Source organism: Filicampus tigris, chromosome 17 (assembly GCF_054856515.1).
Source record: "Filicampus tigris isolate MCC_2025a chromosome 17, RoL_Ftig_1.0, whole genome shotgun sequence".
Classification (NCBI taxonomy): Eukaryota; Metazoa; Chordata; class Actinopteri; order Syngnathiformes; family Syngnathidae; genus Filicampus; species Filicampus tigris.
Window position 1 is genome coordinate 2,731,954 of NC_141233.1, and position 22,963 is coordinate 2,754,916.

Genomic DNA, 22,963 nt, shown 5'->3' on the forward strand with positions numbered 1-22,963 from the left:
TGATGAATGCCACTCAACTCCAGGCATGTTTAAGGGAGGTGAGAGGCACCCAAGTGCCAGGTCGTCGGTTTCCCACTATTTTGGTCAAATCCTCAAGGAATTGTAGGTAATATGAGCCCGCATCCATGGCCCCTCAGCCGAAGTGGAGAACAAGGGTGCAAAGGGGGCGGGGCGACAAAGCACTTTGCAGAATTGGGACACCCTACACCAGGGGTGTCCAAACCTTTGCTTCTGAGGGCCACATTAGTGAAAATGCAAGGATGCAAAGGGCCACTTTAAAATTCTTCAACTTTAATTTGTTAAACACACTAAAATCAGTAAAACAAGAAATTAGATATTGTTTACATTTTCTATTTATAGTTTATATTTTGAAACCTGTTACATAACAGCTTTCTGTTAAAGGTGATAAGGCAATTATTTAGGATTTTTAAAAAAAATTTTAAGGTGGCCAGCGGCCCTATATCCCACCAGTCTAGATCCACTCCTGTACTGCCGAATCTCATCTTCACATTAAGAACCAAACCAAGATCAAACTGATGTAAGATGACCATTTTTAAAACAGTTACTTGAGGATGTTTAATATAATATGTTCATAAATTGGATCTTGACACAGCAGAATGCAGAAGAAACTATTTTTGTTTCTAAAACAACATTTTCTTTATTCTTCAGTATTTTGAAGGGAAAATGGTTGTTATTTTAGTCGTAAATAGTTTATTTGAATCTTTGCATATCTAGAAAAGCTGTACAGTATGTTAACCAATTTATTAATAGCCTAAAACTAGCGTTGTGGGCCATGACAAATGTCATTTTTAGTATATGCCGTGGGCCACTAAAAATGGATGTCGAGCACAAATGGCCCCCGGGCCGTAGTTTGGATAGCCATGCTCTGCACACTCATAACCTAGGCGGGAACGCGCAAGTGAGTGGCACAAGGGTGCAAGTGTGGGTATTGGGATTGGGCCTAGCAATCATGGGTAGCGAGCCATGCACTTTAGGAAAATGAAGATCCAGAGACATTTGCGCCACAGCGAAGGTGCGCTCGCTACGAAAATTGAGCCCAAGATCTCAAGTTGGCACTCGCAAGTCAAAGAAAAAATAAAATAAAATCGTCTGACTAAATAAATAGATAAAGAAGGAAATAAAAATAATTGTATTATATATGATGAAAAGACAAATGAATACAGTACTGTATATTAATAAATTTCATTATACGATTGTATTGTGTTTGTGTAACTTGGCTGTACTGTTTTTCTTGCATTTACATTCCACTTTATTTTCGTCTCTTTGGATAGATAGCAGACACTCTTCTGCGTCAGGGGTTGCGCGGGTTGGAAATCCCAGTCAGGAATCAGGATAGGTTCCAGTTGCTTGTTTCCCCCCACCGGGCTCTGCTTACTCCCTGGCGCAACAGCAACGCAGCACAAGGCCACAGTAGTAAAACAAAACAAAAGCCTCCCACGTCGTCGTATCAACTATAAATTCTTGGCAACTTCAATGATGCTTTCCGGTAGCTATGGAAACCTACTAGAATACCTCCCCCTGCTCATGCTCAGTCCCCCCCCTCCCCCCCTCTCTTTCTCTCTCTCTCTCTCTCTCTCTCTCTCTCTCTCTCTCTCTCTCTCTCTCTCTCTCTCTCTCCCTCTCTCTGTCTCTCTCTCTCTCCGTCAATCCAATGCCAAATCTGTTTAGGCTACTTTGCGCATGCATGTACTGCCGGGCAAAGCGAGCATAGCATCGACTCCAAGATGGCGAAAGCACGTCTGGCTTGCCTCCTGACTCTCCTCTCAACTCACTGTAAGTACAAAAATCAAAACAGTCGACTCACATTTGTCCCTTTTTCTTACCGAGAAGCACGTCAGTTAAGTACAGTTTACTTCTGCCCCTGTTTGGTCGTGATTTCGGTTCAGTTGGACATAACAGAGATCCCGTCTCAGAAGGTTCGTAAACACTCAAACTCATACCAGACGGACGAGAAGCTCTCTATCTACGAAAAGAGACGGGCTGACTTGTGTGTGTGTTTTTAGCAAATATGTGACAAATATAATCGCCGTTTTCGGTCAAATTTACTAAGAGAATACCAAATAAGTAGGGCGAGTGGTTATCATCGTTTTACTCGCAGTTGCCGTTTCGTCGTATTCACCGCATACCCGCGTTCGCATCGCACGAACATAAACGCTGTCATCACTTCTAGCGTGTGCACCCATCGCGTTTTGCTTACTTTTGGGGAAAAGTTTCAGTCTTTTAAGTTCAAAGGACGCCTCGGTGATTATGAATTAAACATGATTTGTGGACGTGCCGTTAAGTATTTAGCGTGGCTGTGGGGCCGTGGCGATGTTCGAAGTAGTGATGCGAGATAACGGTTTTTCCTGCCGGCTGAATAAAGCAGGCTGTCCGCGGGAGGAGTCAGGCCAGTGTCCTCTGCCCCCTCCCTTTACCCGCTCTCCTATGTGAACTCTTTCAAAGCGCAACACAACTGAACGGCTGAGCAGAACTGGTTCTGTTATCGCCGTTTTATCAGTTTACAGCTGGAAGTGAAGAACACACACCTGTGGAGGCGAGCGCTGAGTTTATACAGCTGTTCGGACCATATGTATCATCGAGCAGTTTCGAAAAAAAACATGACAGGAAACTAATATTCTCAGTAGCCTCGTGGTTTTTAATGACTCATCGTTAAATGAGCCACTTGTTGCTGTGGTAAGTGCGCAGCCATTCTGGGAATCAGGGTTGTTTACGTGACCTTTTTTTCAAAGAGTCTGATTTAGTTGTGACCAAGCAAGGAAATCACTAAATCAGCAACAAGTGAATGTGTTTTTGTCCTTATGCAATTATCAAACTACTTTTGCTGAGCAATTTTGCACCCTGAATAAAACAATCCCAAAAGTTGTTTTACTTAACTATTTTAAATATTGCTCTTCACCGAGGTTTCCTTTAAAGTGAATACAAAGCAGTGCAAACTTAACCACAGTTTGGCATGAATTGTATTTCTCTGCCTTACCCTTGGACACAGGTTTAGAGGCACGAGTGAGACGAAAATAGCAATCAAAGTACAGACATGAGAACCTCTAGAGATGGTGACGTGTATGAATGTTTTAATCCTAATAACAGTGCATCATTTATTTAAAAAAAAACGTTGTTCAACTCTACATACTGTTTTGTTGCTAACCACAAGGGAGATAACATTTACCAGGAACCTGTACTTTTAAGGGAGGGAGTCGATGTTTCTGGGTTCAGGGAGATGACAGACATGAAAGGGTTGAAAGTGAGTAGCTTGCCGCTTGGTGTATAAACTGACAGCTTTGCGTGGAGAATACAAAAAACATGACTTCCAAAAAATAAAAAATAAAAAAGCGACCCGCAATTAACAGTGTACTTATTGTTTGGGGCTATGAGGGTTTTAGTCAGTACATGTGATAGTGTTTCCCCCAAATAAATCAGTGACAAGGCATGGCAGTAGTACAATTGACATTTTCAGAGGGAGCAATGAGCTTGTGAAGATTTAAGAATTTCTTTTGTCTTGCTTGGACAGGGGCTTAGCCATGTGGTCGACTGGCTCTCAGCCAGCATTGCCCGTGTCTTTAGAAGCGGCATTAATCTGGCTAGATTGAAGATGTCTAAAGGCTGTGTTGTGAAATACTAATAGCCACTCATTGGCCATGACAATACCACTAATTGAAATACATTTAGTTTTTGAGTCACACTGCTTCAAATCTTGTTTTCATGTGGATGTCTTTCTTCTTCAGGTTACACAAACTTGTTTTATATTCCTTTGTTGTCAGATGTGCCTTTTAGTTCTAAATTGCAATTGTATTCTATGAGTCTGCTCTCCTCTTAATGGCTGCACAACCTCAGCTATTCCAAGTGAAGGCTAAAACCAACGTGACTGAACATAGCTGCAAATATCATCCTAGTCATCTGTCAACAGAGCAGAAGACACAGGCCATTGTTATTTTAAGTGCACATGCTTACAGCAGACTTTCCAATCTGACCTAATGGAATGCATTGACATTTTACATTGTTGGCTTCATCTGAGCAGTTTCACTTCTATTCTTCTAAAGAAAAGCATCGGATCTAGCTGTCATTGCCAGGAGTGGCGCAAAAATGTGTGACCCTTGAAGATGCTCAAAGTGGATTAGTAGTGATCAAATACAAACTTTCAGCACACTACTTTGAATCTATCGGAAACACTTGTATGCATCAGGTCTTAGGTTCGGTCTTGACACTGATTTGCCATATTTGACTCAAGTTGTGAAGAGCATGGCAATAATAATTCGACCAAAAATTTGCATTTGATTTGATTGTGTGGCTCCGCTTTATCTTTGTTTTCACTCATGCATGACAACACAATCCAATTGGAGCCATTTCTTTATCTGAGTGATAAGATAAGTAAAGAAGCTGTCCATTAGATGGTTGTTTGTATGTACTCCCCTGATAAGCCATTTCATCACTCAACAGAGCTTCCCTCTCAAACCTATACTTCAGTGCGGTTCTCATCGTATGCCGCTACCCAACAAACTCTTAAAACATTTGTCCGAAATAAAGCCAAGGCTTGACGCTTCTCTCATTGTTTGGCATGTGTGGTGCAGCCGTTTGGCGAGACAGGAGTCAATAGCCCCGAAGATAACTGCTGATAGTCGCTCCCTTAGGAGCCGTATGTTGTCAGATGTTTCCTGACCCACCCAAAGCTTGTGAGCAAATGTTTGGAGGACACTCGGAATGGCACGTAATGTCCGCTATGGGTAAGTCACATAGTCTGACATTTAACTGTAAGGGAGTAAATGGACAAGCAGAAAGCAGTCCCTTGATGCTCTGCATTTGTTTGTTACAAGTCAGGAGTTATTCATATCAGAAATCGCTGAGTGAGAGTCAGCTCTGGCATATTGACATTTTGCCCTCGGCTCAGATGTCACCGCGAGAAAGGAATGGTTTTTTGGGGACTTATCATTTCAGAGTACTGCTCACTCCAATTTTTACAAAGTTGCTGATTGATGATTTGTGACTGATCACATAAATCCCTTACAGGCCGCCATAAGTATTCTTCTACTGTGGCCCCGACACAGTATAAAGTCAATGTGGCACATGGCTGCTTACTCTGGAATTGCCTGAAACAGCTGAGCAGGAGTGGGTGGAGGTGTTTCAAGCAGTGGCGCAGGCAGGCGTCACCAGAAATATCTACAGCGTCCCTCCCAATACTGAGTGTCCATGTAAGCAAATGTAACATTCCAAATAGAAAACACATGGAGCCTGAAAACCTCCTCCATTCTTTGTAACAATCTTAGCCACCTGTTTGCCTGCAAGATAAAAGGCAGTCCTGTTGATGAGCTTGCTTATATAGCAGAAGGGAGCGGTAGCTGTGAAGAAAGCTCAGCCGTGTTGCCAGATGAAGGCATTTATAAAACATGCTTGGTGTGATCATGTACATCCTGAGGCAGAAATCAATGTTAACTTGACACGGACAAGAATTCAGCACAGTGTTCCGCTTTTATTACATTATGTAATTCATGGTGACATACAGCACATGTTAATGTTGAAAAGCAACAGTTGAAATAGAAAGTGTTTCAAAAAGTGTTTCATTACTCTTTTTTTTTACTTTAGATCCTCTACAATGATCTGTTGGGAGACAGTGGTCTGTCTTTTTTCCCCTCCCCTTTTTTTTTTGTCTTTGACAGACCAAATCACAGCATTTGCAAATCTGAAATGTGTCTGTTACTTTTCCAGTTGCAGTGTGCTCTTAATTAATCATGTCAGTTGTTTTTGTAGTTAAGGGGGTATGTTGCTGTGGATTCTTAATGTAATCTGACATATTTATATTAGTTATTCATACTCACATATTCACCTTGGTCTAAATGCGGTCATGTTACCAAAATGTCGCGAGCCGGTACCTGCTTCAAATTTCAAGAAGACCAGCATGTCAAAAAACAAACAAACAGTAACAAATGACATAGTTTAACAGCATCAAAAAGAGCAGGATGTGTTAAAAAGAGCACGATGGCATTGAACAGTAGTGTTTTCTCATGATGCACTGAACTGATAAATAATATCAGTGGTTATGACGAAAGAAAAGCTTACAGTTGTCCTGTTTAGTATAAGGATTTGGAATCATTGCTCTTGCCCAATAAGCAGGCTGGTGCTTGCCATTTAGTTTCAACAAATTGTTCAATATTTAGCCCACTGGATCATCATGACAATATACAGCACACAAACAACTTCCTGTTTGATAATATTTATCGGGGGTCACATGCTCCCTTGAGGGGGGAAGCAGAGTCAATCCTGCTTGTGTGTTTACTAGACACCAACAATACATCAATAGGTCAAACGAGGCCAACATTGATCAAACATTGGCATGCTGTCGGTTAGTAAAGTAATTAGCTGTTTCATTAACGACAAGGCAAAGGCAATGAAGTACATGGAGGTTAGCCAGTGTTGCCCTGAACGACTTTCACACTAACAGTCATAACCAGATAATGGCTCTGGAGTCATCTTTTGTTTACCAGGCTGTAAAGAAAGGGGTAATTACTGTCTAAAAATAGCTGCAAAGTAGACCTCTGTCAAGCTCAGGTGTTCATCACAAGTTCATTCCAAACCATTGGGCCCACCTGGAAATGGGGTCTTTGATAATACTTCTGAAAAATGATTTCTCTCAAACAACATCCATCCATTCATTTTCTATGTCGCTTATTCTCATTAGGATCATCGGTGTGCTGGAGTCTATCCAAACCGACTTCGGCCGAGAGGCAGGGTAAATTCGGCTCAGGGCGCAAGCAAGTTGTAGAGCACATAGACAAACGTAGCCAAACAACCATTCACACACATTTTCCTGTAAACATTTAAAAAATATTAATGGCAAAACCAGCATTCAGAAGACAAACAACACAGACAGTATTGGCCCGGTAAACACATTAAAAATGGTAATGCCAAAAGTAGAAATGCAAAGAAACACAACACCAAACACCAATAGTCAGATATCATTTGTCTTTGTAATGGTCTTTGATCGTAACAATCGGACATCTCGTGCATGCCGTGACAACCATAAATGTAATTTCCGGCAACTCATTTAGAATATATCACTTCTTTGCAACATCATCAAGCTACATATTTCAGAATAGTATTGCGAGAGAGATCCTGAGGGGCAGAAATTATATGTTCATAGCATCATCGCTGACTTCATTGCACAAATGAATGACTCAGTACATCCACACTTGGCAATGACGGTGTAGTTCAGTGCTTGGGGTTAGGCATGATGCAGAAATCTTGGTGCCCATTTAAATGAGTTATTAGCGATGTGTGTGTGTTTGCGTGCGTGTGTGTCCAAGAGTATAACAAGGCCAACACTTTGTACTACGTACTTTGCAACACTAACTCAAGTTCAGGTTGTGAGCAGAGTAGGTCAATGGGTTTAAACTACAGTTCACAGTTGAGCAGAGTTGTATTAAAACATATCTACACCAATAATTAGAATTTGGTTCTTGTTGGGAGTACGAAACGTGTTTGACAGTGTTTCCAACGTGATAGAAACCAGATGCCAACTTCTATTTTTGGTAAAAGATGTACTGTAGAGCACATGATCCCATATGATGGAAGGAATGAACAACGGACGCTAGGTTGCTATAAACCAGTATTCTCAGACTGCAAGGCACTGGACAGTGACTGGGGAGGTGTGTGACCTGTTTTTTTAGGGAGCAGGACAAACACATGTTTTGATGTTGGATGGCCCTGACCCATTTTGGTGTGTGAGTCACAACAACAAATCACTGACACCAGGCAATCTGCGCCATGCTTGGGCACGCTTGAAACCTAAAGTCCGGTTCGTTAAGGGAGTCGTGTCAACCCTTCAGGGGAATGTGCCCACGCCTTTGTGGGATATGCCCGCTACTGGGTTGTTGGGTTTGTTAGAGTCCATTCACAATAGTATTAACGGCACCGCCTATTCACATTTACAAGTTCTGTTGACTGTTGTTTTGAAGCACATCATATAGAGATGTTGAAACTGGTGCACTAACAAGCTCTCTAATACTGTCAGTACACATAACAGTGTTGTTCTTTAAAAAAATCCGCTCATCATGGACATTTTAGTGTTAGTCCACTCAAATATAAATGATAAAGTATATGTCAATGAAATGCATACAACCTAAAGCATAATATTTTTCAACATTACGACCACTTGCATAATATTGTTTTGTCTGAAGAATCCTGGAGAGGCCATTTGAATGCTGCAAGAAGTTGATTTTGTACTTTTTTCCACTGATATTAAGTTTTGCATGAGTCCATTTCAAATTTTTTATATATATATATATATCGTCATTGTCATGTGAAAAACACTTATCTCCATTTTTTTCATTTTCTCATTTTTACATGAATGGTGTTTCAGCGTTGCAGACATCGTATTAATGTGAAAATTAAAAAACTTGCCAAAATTGGAGATAAGTGTTTTTCACAGGACAGCGTATGTAAAATAACATGGAGTACCATGGCCAGATCTTGCACACAGTCCCTAAGTTTAACACCTGTGATCTAAATGAATATGCCTGTGAGGATGTGTAATGATACATTTGGACAGGTGTTGGACTGAATTTGGTAGCAGATTTCCACCATATTAATTGCTTAAAGAGACACTTGAATGAGCTTAACATTGGCACTTATGTAATAGGTTTGCATGTAAAAATTACATCAGTACTAAAATGCTCCCCCCAAAAGACTCTGTAGTGATTTAAGGGTGTTACGACCCCTCCTTGCCATGTCGAGGAGGAGCGGTCTAACATAGGTGTGAGAGTTGGAAGGGGTAAATGAAAAGTGCACTAACAAAAAAAAAAACTGGCCAGTATAACACCACACTAAACTAAACTACAACAACAAAGAAATTGGGTGATCACCCCAAAAACGAATGGTTAGTGTGGCTACTGAAAAGGATAAATGAAGGCTATTGCGAATTTGCTGCTCTAAAAAAAGACAGTGGTTACAAACACAAAATATCAGGGACTGACTGCATCACCCACAGCCAGCCCCAAACACCAGCAACCCAGTCCTTCTTCACTAGTGCAGGTCAACACACCTGAAAGTAATTAACCAAATTCGTTACTCTCCTCTGCTTTGATTGGATGGCTAAACTGGTGACGAAGGCCACCAATCAGGGCAGAGCAGGGGAGAGCACACACACACACACACACCCCCACACACCCCCACACACACATACACACACACACACACACACACACACAACTTAAAACGGCCACGACACAACGTGGACCGTAAAAAAGGGCTTTATTTGTGATTAGATTGACGACAAATTGGCCCGCACCCTTATGGAGCTCGGCTTGTTGTTTTTTCAGTCTCAGCAGTCTACGTCACAGGAGGGAGGCAAGCGTGGTAATTTTGCTCGCTTTGTCAGTTCTGTTGTCTAAAACGGCGACCAATCACCACCAAAATGCAAATGCACATTACTACTCTTGTCCACTTCAACCTGTGAAAGTATAAAAGTGTTCTGCACAATAGTTTGGATTGATTGACATAAAACGTGATTTCATCATCACCTCCACAAAATCAAAAATACCGTGGCGATCGCTTCTCCACTTACACAGGCTGAAGCAGACAAAAGCATGAATGTGCACACAAACCCCTACTGGTTATATTTCGGACATTTAGCTACGCTGAACTCGTGTCAACTCTAAGGAGGCAGACGGCGACTGGCAGCGGGCAAGCATTCTCATTAAAAAGAGACGATATTCATGGAGTCACTTATTTCCTAATTTCTCCCAAATTTATTGATAAAATAGAAAATGACATCTCTTTTCAGTTTCCCGATCAAAAAATATATAAAATGAACTTGTTAGTGAAAACATGGCCATCCCGGCCCAACCATCCCTTTAATAGTGAAGAAAACTGCTCTGACTGACACTGTATTGTATCTTTCCCTTGTACAGTTGGCTTTTTGGTCAAATGATTCAAATATTCAAGAAAATTAGACCACTTATCCCCTCAAGCTGTTGTTATCTTCACACATCTTTTAAACCATGGCAATGTTCTGGAAAAACAAAACTTTTCATGGAGAGACTTGTTGAATAGAACTGGAATAAATACCTAAAGACAGATGAAATTGTTGATAGCTAGCAGCATTAATGGACTTTCTTGATTCTGTCAGAAAACATCAGATCTATCCTGAATGGTCTGTGCATTTTAGGCTGTGCTGGGGCTCATGCATGAGTAGAAGCTCAGATGTAGCTCACACACACACCGGGCCGTTGTCACGTGTGTGTGTGTGTGTGTGGGTGTGTGTGTGTGTGTGTGTGTGAGCGCATACTTCGGGGTAAGTAAGTGCCTCAAATAGTTGTCAGGATGCCAGACATAGGCAATGCGTTTGTAGCATGGTGGCTGGCCTCTGTCTGAGCTCCAATAGAATGAGGGGCTTTGCATGTGGGTCTGCTTGCTTTCTGTGTCATAGAAACCAAAAGTGAAAAGGGGAAACTATTTGGGTGGGTTTCACCAGCCTATGTTTATCAGTTCATCGTGTGTCATAACAGTAATTAATAACTCTGAGTTGACTAGGTTTCAGACCTAGATAGACCTTAACTGGAAAAACAGGAAGAAGAAACTGAAAATGAAATAGTGGCCATTCTACAGACATCTCTGTGAAGAGATTTCCTGATTTTATTACATTTGTTATGTTTGCTGCAAAGGTTATAATTGTTGTTGTCACAAAACAATTCCAAACGTTAAACTTCATGTCTTGTTATCCTGTAATTGCCCAAATGACCACGTTATCGCGCATGCCATTTCCTCTGTCAGACTTTAATTGAGAGATCAACTTGACATCAATTCCACGGTCATTAGCAAAGCGTAAACATATGACCTTAAAAAACTGGTCTACAGCAGGGAAATGCTTCCTCTGAGAGCCATAATTATCACAGCACATTATTATCATGGACCTCCCATGATTTGAAATATTCATTACTTGGGATACAACTTCAAATTTAATTAACTAGCGACCATACTCACGACACAAATGTTTTGATGCTATTTTAATCTTTGCTCAACTACGAATCGAATTTCTTGTGAAATAAGAGTTATTTTGGTGGCTTTTTTCAGAGGTGGGCACTCTGTCAGTGACGGACGCCCGTTTTGCTGACGATTGACAGGACACTTTTTTACAATGGTGTAATAATGTGGAGCCTTACGTCCTCGTGTAATAATGTGGAGCTTTACGTCCTCGATCCAGAGTCAAGTGCCAATCTTTACACGGCATTGATGTACTATTCATCCATGCACATGGTGATGTGTGCTAACAAGTAAGGTTATTTTTTATGCAACAAATTACATCTGACATATCGTGCTTGACAACAAAGCTAACGTTAGTGCATCAATGCTAATAGTACTCATTTTATAAACAAGTTCCAGTCCTACATTGGCGAGGTAACCTGAATTTCGGCGAATGTCGGATTTCAGCGAGAAAGTCGAATTTACGTCAAAATACTTTGTATGAAAAAAATATAAAATGATGCTGTACTTAGCATTACTGCTGAGAAGTGGATGGAGAACGACGAGAGGAAGGCGAAAAAGGCAAAGATACAGACACGATTGAGACACTTTGCGTATGCACAACCGCAAGGAATACTGGTCTTTGTAGTACAGGAAGTGCTCGTATGCGGAAGTGCAGTGATTGGCGTGCAACCACCGCAAATACCCAAGCAGAGGTAAACAAGCTCAGAGACGCAGCACAAAAGCACACTTTTGCAGCGAGGAGGAAACCGGTTGCTTCATTCATGTGGTGAGTGACATGAATATCAAGTGTTTTATTGACGGTTGAAAGTAAAAAAATGGGAATGCCGTCCATTTGAGTCATGACGCCATGTGTCGCCGTACACAGTGGGTTATTCAAATGCCGGAGCAACTATGTCCGCTCAATCATGTAAACAGGATATTCAGAATGTTTCAGAAATCTGAATTTTTATTTTAACCCCCAATATTGACTGCATGTAAACGTAGTCAGTATGGTGCTGGGGACAAAATGGAGGAGAAGGAACGGGCGTCGTAAAATCGAAACCTCTTAGGTACGTCGTAATACGATGACTGCCTGTATGTCATCATTTAGCTAGCGGTTCAATTTACTTACAACTCTGCTTCTCCAGCAGGTTTGATAGAGGTAGTAATTGCTCAAGTTTTAAAATGTAATATCCTGACCAATCCACTTTTGTATTGGCCAGGGTGCACCCAGCAGTCCTCTGAGAAACGACTAACAGCTGGTGAATGTTCTGTTGCTAGGGAGGCGGGCGCCTAGGCTGAGGTGGCTACTTATGCCGCGCTCACCAGCGACGTTTGTCATTCGTCCCACTTGTTGCTTGAGAAAATGGCCATGTGTTTAGTCTGCAGGGGCAGTACAGGAGTGGCTCCTCACTTCGTGATGTAGAAAAGTGAGGACCCATAAGTTTTCTTGGATTAGAAGGGGCTGTTGCAGGAATGAGCAGGAATGCTCCCAGATGGGTGAATGGAGAAAAACACCACTTTGGGGGTGTTTTGGGTGAGGAATTAGCATTTCAACATGGCTAAAAGTATTTCGTAGACCCCTTGAAATGTTTCACTTTCTGTGTCATTGTAGCCATTTGCCAAAATAGAAAAAGTTCATTTTATTTTTCATTAACGTACGTGTTTTAACGTAACGTCACTTGTATTATTTCAATGTACAAGTATTTGAATTTGAATTTACATTGCAGTTTTACAGATTGTATTCTGCTATGATTTTACCTCAGAAACAAGAACACAAATATCTAGTAACTCATTTCTATCCATACTTTTCTTCAGTTTTGTTAATGAGTAATGTAAAACATAACATATTATTTATTGTTTTACTTAATTGTTAAAGACACTTTCCTAAGCAAATTGAAACAATTTTAATTATTAGCACCCATCACACCGCCTGTCGTGTCTCATCTTAAATGAACTATCTGTGAAAACTTGTTTGTACCTTAGAAGTAGGACTGTATCATTAGTTAGAAATGTGTTTTTACCTTGTCACTTGATCGAATGGGGATTTTGCTGACAAGCTTTTGAGACGCTGGCGATTCAACTGTAGAGAGAGGCACCGTGTCCTCCACGACATATTCAGCCACCAGCCTTCTTACTTCTCCTGCGTCAAGAATTTTCACCTCTGGTCTGAAAAAATCCAACTTTAATTGTTTTTGTTTGCTCGTGTCATCATCTTCCACCTGTTTGCTGGCCAGAGGTGCTTTAGTCTCTAGCTTAAGGTTGCAGTGCACTCTATCCAAGTGTTTCTTGAGGTTACTAGTGCTATCCTTAGCCGTAGACAGTTTCTTTGGCCTCCCACCATTGCATAAAGTGCACCGTACAGTTAGATTATTGTCTTTTTCGGCGAGAAATTCAAAATAATGCGAATAAACCCACTTAGAAAACGTTGAATGACACACTTCATCCATGTCGCGATCTCCAAACCAACGTATCTTCGACTGTTTTAAAGCCGTCTTCTATTGTTTTAAAGTGGTCTTCTTCTCGTACATCTGACGCGCTTGCAGTATTTGTTCGACATCCACGCCATCGTGACAGCCCGCAGATTGTAACGCATTCTTGGACTTAGTAACTGTAATATTATTACAAAAATATACTGAGTAACGCGCTACATTACCCAATCGCCGCCAAAACGTAATATATTACCGTAACGCGCTACTTTTGTGAATTCTAATTTTGTAGCGCGTTACCCCCAACACTGATCATGAGATCGAAGGAACTGCCCAAGGAGATCAGCGACTGATACTGTGGCAAAGCACAGATTTGGCCATGGTTACAAAAGAATTTTCGGCAGCACTCAAGGTTCCTAAGAGCACAGTGGACTCCATCATCCTCAAATGGAAGAAGTTTGGGATGACCAAAACTCTTCATAGACCTGGCTGTCCAGCCAAATTGAACAATCGTGGGAGAAGAGTCTTGAGAGGTAAAGAATGTAAGAATCTGCTCAGTGCAAGACACATGGAAGCCTGCATAGAGTTAGCCAAAACACACCTGGAGTCAGAAGGAGCCAAATACTTATTTATTTAATTTTTTGGCATTAATTCTTAGCGGTATGTGTAGACAAAACCAAACCAGGCACTACTCATCACCTGCCAAATACAATGTGGTGGGAGTGCAGCATCATGTTGTGGGAGCGTTTATCAGCTGCAGGGACAGGACGACTGGTTTCAATTGAAGGAAAGATGAATGCGCCCAAGTACACAGATATCCTGGAGGAGAACCTCTTCCAGAGTGCTCAGGACCTCAGATTGGGTCAAAGGTTCATCGTTCAACAGGACGATGACCCGAAGCACACCGCTAAAATAACAAAGGAGTGGCTTCAGAACCAGGTCCGCTGATAGTGTAGTGGTACACACGCCTGAGTTGTGTGCGGGCAGCGTGGGATCGATTCCCGCTCAGTGACAGTGTCTATGTGTGCCCTGCGACTGGCTGGCGACCAGTTCGGGGTGTAATCTGCCTTCGCCCATTGACGGCTGGGATAGGCTCCAGCAACTCCCCGCGACCCTATATAGGATAAGCGGTTTAGAAGATGACATGACATGACATGGCTTCAGAACCGTGTGCTGTGACCGTTCTTGACTGGCCCAGCTAGAGTCCTGACAAAAACGATTGAACATCTCTGGAGAGACCTGAAAATGGCTGTTCACCAACGTTCACCATCCAACCTGACAGAACTGGAGAGGATCTGCAAGGAAGAATGGCAGGGTATCCCCAAATCCAGGTGTGAAAAACTTGCATCGTTCCCAAGAAGACTCATGGCTGTACTAGCTCAAAACGGTGTGACGACTGAATGAAACGTGTCAGGGTGAATACTTACGACCATATGATTTTACAATTTTTCTTTTTTCATAAATTTGCAAAAAAAGTCTACATTTCTGTTATTTTCTGTCAAGATGGGGTGCTGAGTGTCCATTAATGAAAGATAAAATAAAGTTTTTTTGATTTTGGCAAATGACTGCAATGACACATAAAGTGAAAAATTTCAAGGGGTCTGAATACGGCGACACATGGCGTCATGACTGAAATGGACGTCATTTCCTCTTGTTAAATTCAACCGTCAATAAAATGCTTGATATTCATGTCACTCACCACATGAATGAAGCAGCCAGTTTCCTCCTCGCTCCAAAAGTGTGCTTTTGTGCTGCATCTCTGAGCTTGTTTACCTCTGCTTGGGTATTTGCGGTGGTTGCGCGCCAATCACCGCACTTCCGCATACAAGCACTTCCTGTACTACAAAGACCAGTATTCCTTGCGGTTGAGTGTTTCGAACGTGTCTGTGCACGCCGGCAGTGTCTTTGCCTTTTTCGCCCTCCTCTCGTCCTTCTCCATCCACTTCTCAGCAGTAATGCTAAGTACAACATCTTATGTTTTTATTTTAATGTATTTTCGTTTTTTTATACAAAGTATTTTGACGTAAATTTAGACTTTCAGTCAGTTTTCGGTGAAATCCGACATACGCCGAAATTCAGGTTACATCGCCAGTGTAGGAACGGAACTAGTTTGTAAAATGAGGACTCCCTGTACAAGGTTTTGGCCTGATGCCAGTGTTATAAAAAAAAAACAGCAATCAATCAGTCGACATCAGATCAGTCTACTGGCTTTTCTCAGAAATATAATTACTGGAACATCAGTAAAAAAAAAAAAATGAAATCATAGCTGACAGCTAAACAACTTCAGATTTGTTTTATTTGTGTTAATTAAAAAAAATACTAAAATGAATTAGAATACATTTTGTAAAATAAAATTTTAAACACTTTAGAATAAATGAACACAAGTCATTAACATCATTATACATAACATACTACTGATATATTTATATACAAGTGAAAAAAAAAGAAAAAAAAACGGTCCCCCGAAAGAAGATTTGGATTTGGAAATTTGAAATGGATTTCTGAAGAAGAAAAGGCCAAGTTTTAATATGCTGTTCTAAACACAATAAACTAATTATACCTCAAGTTGCATTTGATTCCATAATTTTTTTTTTATTTAAGAAATTATGTCTATTGAAAGTTGGGCCACCCTGTATATCCAGTACTGTACAAAGGTTGAAGTATTGGGCCGCCAAAGAATTTTTTGTTTATTATTTGAGCCTTCAGGCAGTATAAACTTACTGAATATTTAACATTTGACATCCCAATCACTGTGGGAAAACTTCCAGAATGGAGAGTCAAAGCTCAGTAATTTGATGATGAATTGTAACACAAGTGACTACTCAACTCAAATTTATTTACAATCGCTGCAGCTGTAACAAAGCACTTTTCAGAATACATGAGATAATACATTAACTAGATGTTTGGTGTTGTTCTTTATCTTCGTTTTCTTCATCTTTTTTTATTAGATGCTGTCAGCTTCTCAAATATTTTATATATATTTTATTAATAATTTAAAACCTCCATGCAGCCATTGCAATGAATCCCCAACCATCCGCCCCCCCTTCAGCAACCCACCCTTCTCTCCCCAAGGCTTACTCACACGGAACTGAGCAACTTTACAGATTTATCTCTGATTCTGATTCTCAACACATAGATCATTAGCGTCTACATCTGTGGGCAACTTCCTGTGGCTGAGCATCATTGTGGTAATGTTCCACTCTAACAGAAGAGACGCCATGATCTTCTGGGATCCAAACTAAAGGTCCAACTCACAACTGAGTCAGTGATGCTTCTAAGAAGATTGAGATCATCTTTTAGCATTTTAGCATTCGTCATGGCTTACTAGGGCTGGGCGTTTTGAGCACACGCTCAAAGAATTCTATGCAGGCAGAATATTCCTTGCAGGCCCTTCCCACTGAATCGTGACGCATTACTAATATTCCACACGCTGTAATGAATGTGCTCTCATGTTAACTGTGTATTCACCTCATTCAGATTGTTTCTTTACTCTATGGTTTAAGTGGCATAATGTATCTTGTGGGACAAGCCCAATTTGAGAAAAAAAAACAAATTAGAACACATTGTCAATGTCAGCAAACTACCATATTTGAGAGTCCACAAAAGCATTTGTACAGATGGGCCCCCCGCTTCAAATAAGCACATGGTGCTGGATGCAGTTGAGAAAATAAACACACCACTCAGTTGTTTGATGAAACATGGAATATGCCATAACTTCTTCTTTCTTCTTCTTTAACAACTACTGTGTCTGTCGCGTTCATGTGCGAAGGCTTCAAGTTTGTCCTCATTAATTAACTTCAAATTCAACATGGCAAGTTGGCAACACATGTCATACTCTATAAGTTATGTTTGGCACAAGTAAAGACAGCAGTTGACTAAGGTTGCCAGCTGCCCTCTATTCTAGCATGACATGTCAGGCAAGTGTCCATTGTTTACCGCACAGTTTGTTTGTACACCGTACCTTTGTTTCCTATGAAAGTGTACACATGGTAGCATAAGCTTCAAAGTACGGCTGAAAACTGACAGCGCGGCAAGAAATGGCACTTTCAATTATTTAGTTTGGTATTTCCGAGGGAAACCCATCAAAGCTTCCACTCCGAGCAGGTGATTGAAGCGCGGCTCCAGGAGGGGTTGGTTCTGGGGGGTTGGTGCGCAGCAGCAGAAGCCTCAGATGGTTACCCTCCCCAGCTGTTGGTAAAGTTACATTCCCTATGCCACAACTCAGCAAGCCTTCACAAACTATTTACTATTTAAGTCTTTGTATGCACATTTGTTGTCTAAGGGGGCCGTGTTTTGAAAGGAGTAACAGCTCTGATTTAGTCTCAGAGTTGTGTCTTTCAACACTGGCATCGGTTGGCATCCTCTGTTTCTTACAAACGTACTACAACAGAGTTACGCTAAAGACCACTTGCATCATTTATATTCATCATTTGACAAAGTTTGAGCTTTATAGAGCATGCCCGCCTGTCAAAGCTCACGTCACCTGTGGCCAGTCATCCTATGGAGACTAAGACTGCTTAGTCAGGAACAATGAGGCATTGAGTTTCCCACTGCATTATACTGTGAATGAAATTGGTTTTGTTAATGCCAGCATTTTAAAATAACTGTAATTAATAAATGTTCATAATGATTTATCTCTACATTATACAAGCAGGCCAGCTGCCATAGCTTGTGAATGGTCGCTTTAATGTCATCTCTACTGCATCATGCGTTTGACCCTTTCAACTCTTTTACCAACCGTGCTGATCAACAAAACAATTTCCCACAAAGTCAGCACATATAAACCGAACCTCGCATACAGTAGCTCTGTATTTGATGGCTACAAATAGACATTAAGTAATCAAATGAGAACTGTCGTTATTCTTTAATAAACAAATGATCCACACCGTATGTTACTTTCAGATCATCATCTGCATGAAAAGCTCAGATGGCAATCTGAATTAGTGTGCGAAGAAACATAAATTGACATAAAACGTTATTTGGATACACCAGCATCATATATCCTTGTGGTAGAAATCTAAAGACACCTCACATGATCTGATTCAATTATAATTCAGAGGTATAGGGTTCAATTACTAGTAATTAATGCATAATTATTATCATTAATACATCACTCATGAGCACAGTTAGACTACGCTCTATGTTTTGAGCTGAAAATATAGGCATTTTTTGGGCTAAAATGTTACGTTGTTGAACCGCGCAAAGGTATTAGAGTTTTTTAAAGTCAAAATCTTGTGTTCTTTGTGAGATTTGGTGCCCTGTTTTACATTACTGTTGACATGCATGCATTAAGTTTAAATGAGATGACATGCGAAAATGGCCCATGTAGGCAAATTAAATCAAAGAACATAAGTGACAGCCCATTAACCATTTACTGAATCTGATGGATCCTGAATGCACAACAAATGAAAACAGAGTTCAAATTCAGCAGAGTTGTGTGAACAGTTGTTGTGTTGCTTGACAAAACGCTCCCTTTCAGTTCAGCCCTCAACGGGCATCCTTAACCCACGCAGGAAGTGAAGCAGATTAAGCATTTTGAACCCGCTAAGTCAACATGTCTCTGTTGTGTGACTTTGTGTGTGTATTGTTTAGTTGTCAGTTGAGCATTAGCTCATTGTGGCTGTCTGCACTCACAGTCCATGCTGATGTCTGCAAAATGGCACTGCTGCCTCCAATGAATATGTCAATTTGCTGCCCAAATAGGCAATTTTTAAGTCAGAAAACTACTTGGCTAAACAACCCACTTACTTACTCACCCGTTTAGCTTGTTGTCTGCGTTGTTTTCGCAGATCTTAATGATGCTGGACTGCAATTCTTGGTGAATTCACAGCGACATGCCGATTCTAAGCTTTAGGAAAGGGTTACCATTTCGATGAAAGTGTGTGTTAGTAAGTACATGTGAGATTTTGAAGGAAGAAGCAGCAGAATGTTATCCAGGGATTCCACTACATTCTATGACCAACGTTTCATGCCATACAAATATCAGCGAAATTTTGGAGTGATGCAATGTTACCCATAATCCAATGCTGCAGTCATACAAATTTATTTTCATCATGCTGGAAAGAGGCCTGCGTGTAAATTGCATTCCTAATTAGGATTAAGAAAGGGGTCGGGCAGCCCGGACGAGAATGTGAAGCATTTGTAATGAGCGCGAGTGATGCCATCTGTGCGGTGTGGTGAGGAGCTAATTCTGGCACCGAGTATGGTGTGATTGAGCACAAATTTTCATGATAGCAGCCCTGATTCAAGCGTGGCATTTGACTACAGTGGAAAAAACTGTTGCTGTGAGTTTAATTATCCAACATGCAACCCCACCCATGGGTTTAAGATCTTCTTGAAAGTGATGCGACGGAGCTTCCCAATTCATGTGGACATCCAACATGTGTGGCATGTCAGATTGTTCGCATAACTGAATTGCTGCGCCAGGGGAGGCCTGCTCACACGGTTGGCCTTGTGCCCGAAACTGTTTTGACAAGGCTTTCACTGTCTCCTTCAAGTGTCAGACCTGGGCTCAAAATGAGCAGCCAATTATTTCATCGTTAGATTTGTCAGAAATGCTGTGAAAGGCTTAAACTTTGTGCTTCCTATGGATGCCAATTAGCAGGCTGCAAGGGTGCACTCTGGTGCTGATAGTCTATTTATAGAGCTGACCTGCTCTCATAAGGGTTCTTTAGTTATCCTTATCAGCAATAATAACTGGCCTTGCATAGACTGGACTGACAGAGAAGAAATTGTGTAATCAATTATGGCTTTATTTCTCCTTTCACATAAAAATAATAACAATAATAACGATAGCGCAACACTCTGCCGAAGGACAGTGTTAAGTGAGTGCAATCCGTCACAATGCCCAGCAACCGTTGTTCTGTTTAATTAAGCACATATCCACTCTTATAGTCTAAAACTGTCACAAAACAAAGGTCTGTATTGGCCCTCTCGGCTGCTGGGACCATGTGAAGCGGCAGTGTGACAACACTGCTATTCTTACACAGCATCCAGGATCTGATAAGCTCTGCACCAGGATGCTTCACATGACTTGATGAATGAGTAATTTTGGCATTTAAGATCATTCTGTGAAAATCGATTATACCAAAATACTTGATTTCACAAAACAACTTTGGCAAAAGTGTTCTTGGGCCATTGGAAGCCTTGTCTTTAAAGGGTGCAGTGCAAAATCTTCCAAGTTTATCTGATGTTCTTGATGAGTACAGCATGTTTTTATATATATATATATATATATATATATATGGCGGCACGGTGGTCGACTGGTTAGCACGTCCGCCTCACAGTTCAGAGGTCATGGGTTCGATTCTGGCCTCCCTGTGTGGAGTTTGCATGTTCTCCCCGTGCCTGCGTGGGTTTTCTCCGGGTACTCCGGTTTCCTCCCACATTCCAAAAACATGCATGGTAGGTTAATTCGGCGCTCTAAATTGCCCCTAGGTGTGATTGTGAGTGCGGATGTTTGTCTCTGTGTGCCCTGCAATTGGCTGCTATATATATGACAGTGTACTGTAAAGCTGTTGGTTATCTTAAAGGGGAACTAGTGGGTTTATTTCCCCCTTTAAAATAACCATCAGCTTTACAGTTATACTGTCAGGAACACAGACATTACAGTCACTGCTATGGTTGTTATCAATGTGCACTGATTGTCAAAGACTGTAATATTGTGATGGGGAATCTTCTCTGACAGACCAAATTAAGAACAGAAAAGCCTTTAAATGTCTGCCTGGGAGGCTTGCTGACGGCAAGTCAGCCTTTTGGACTGCAAGTCAGTTTGAATAAAACTATTCATGGAGTACAAATACCACGGTCTATTCGGGCTGGACAATTATGGAAAAAATAATAGGCACGCATATGTTCATTGAGATTTAAATTACGATTATTTAAACCATTATTGGTTGATTTCCAAACTTTGTATATACTCAACTGCAGAGCTGGGCACTTGACCCTTTTTTTCCGGTCCGGCCGCGACCCTCCACCCTTGACCTGGGTACCCTTCCGGCCGCGACCCCCGCCCTTATTTATAAAAATTATCACCCCCAAACCCCCACCCCCCCAAAAAGTGTCCGTGATTGACGCCGCCGCGGGAGAGATGTGAACGGCAGAGGCTTTGTAAGGATCATTAGCTGCCTAAATAACAAACCCGCCGTGGACACGCTTAAAACACGCTTCAAAATGCGACACTAGTACTTTACTACTTACCCAACTATGTGTGACTACTTCCATTGCGAGCCCCGGGGTTGGTTTTGTCGTATTGTATGATTACCATATTTTCCGGACTATACGTTTTTTCATAGTTTGGCCGGGGGTGCGACTTATATTTTGGAGCAACTTATGTGTGAAATTATTAACACATTACTGTCATGGATTGTTAGTGCTAACTTGTGACTTATGTTTTGCCGCCCTCTGCAGGCGCTTTAGCGCTAAAGCGCCTGCAGAGGGAGACAAAACATCATAAATACAAGTCAGCACTAACAATCCATGACAATTACTTCTATATCATTTCACATGTTTCTCATGTATTATAACCAATATAAAGAAACATCATGTCATCTTCCAAACCGCTTATCCTATACAGGGTCGCGGGGAGTTGCTGGAGCCTATCCCAGCCGTCAACGGGCGAAGGCAGACTACACCCCGAACTGGTCGCCAGCCAGTCGCAGGGCACACACAGACACCGTCACTGAGCGGGAATCGATCCCACGCTGCCCGCACACAACTCGGGCCTGTGTACCACTACACTATCAGTGGACCTCATATAAAAATGTTGCATGGTCATTACCGGTACACACAATTGTCTAAGTTACAGACAATGGTTGAATAAGAACGAACTACAAACAGGCAGTTGCCTGCTTCGGGCTGGGGTATTGCATCATGCAGCCACACACGTAAGGAGGAGCACACTCAGCAGAGAGGAGAGGAAGACATAATTACGACCGAATACATAAATAATTTTGGAGACTTGGAAACATTCTACATGGTCGGCGATGAATAAAAGACTTAGATTTATGCGATCTACAATCATTTTGGTGAGTTTAAAGTTATTTTACCGTAACTTTCTTGTATGCTACATGTAGCATCGTAGCTCGGTGGAAATGATGTGTACTAAGCGCACAATTTCCTCCCAAGATGCGACTTATACTCCACTGCGAATTATATATGTTTTTTTCCTCTTTATTATGCATTTTATGGCTGGTGCGACTTGTACTCTGGAGCGACATATAGTCTGGAAAATACGGTATTTGGGTCTGACAGACGGCCAGAAGTCGCAGTCAACAAGTTACTTATTTATTTTACACACTTCCCCTCCTTCACGGCCTTCAAAATAAAAGCATACCAGCAAACCACTATACACAGCAAGTTTGCTACGGCGTATTTCCGGAAGTAGGGAAGACGCCAGAGGAAGTCCACGAACTCCACCTTGATGTGCCAGTGTCACACTTGAGTGCTGCGCGCAGCTTAATATACTCCCGGACACAAGTTGTTTTGAAACAAGCCGGGGGGGCGTTGCTTCAAAAAGACAGCGACAACAATGGATATCGTGTCTGCTACAACCATAAAGGAAACGA

At 41.4% G+C, this 22,963-nt stretch overlaps 1 protein-coding gene across 1 annotated transcript in view; it reads left to right on the plus strand.

Annotated features, from left to right (window-relative positions):
• Positions 1-1,650: 1,650 nt before the first annotated feature.
• LOC147132893 (junctional adhesion molecule 3B-like) overlaps positions 1,651-22,963 on the plus strand; it is a 51,038-nt gene continuing 29,725 nt past the window's right edge. Inside the window, exon 1 of the mRNA XM_086013021.1 lies at positions 1,651-1,794. Coding sequence (XP_085869147.1) covers positions 1,746-1,794 — 49 coding nt within the window. The 5' untranslated portion in view covers positions 1,651-1,745. The remainder of the gene's footprint in view (positions 1,795-22,963) is intronic.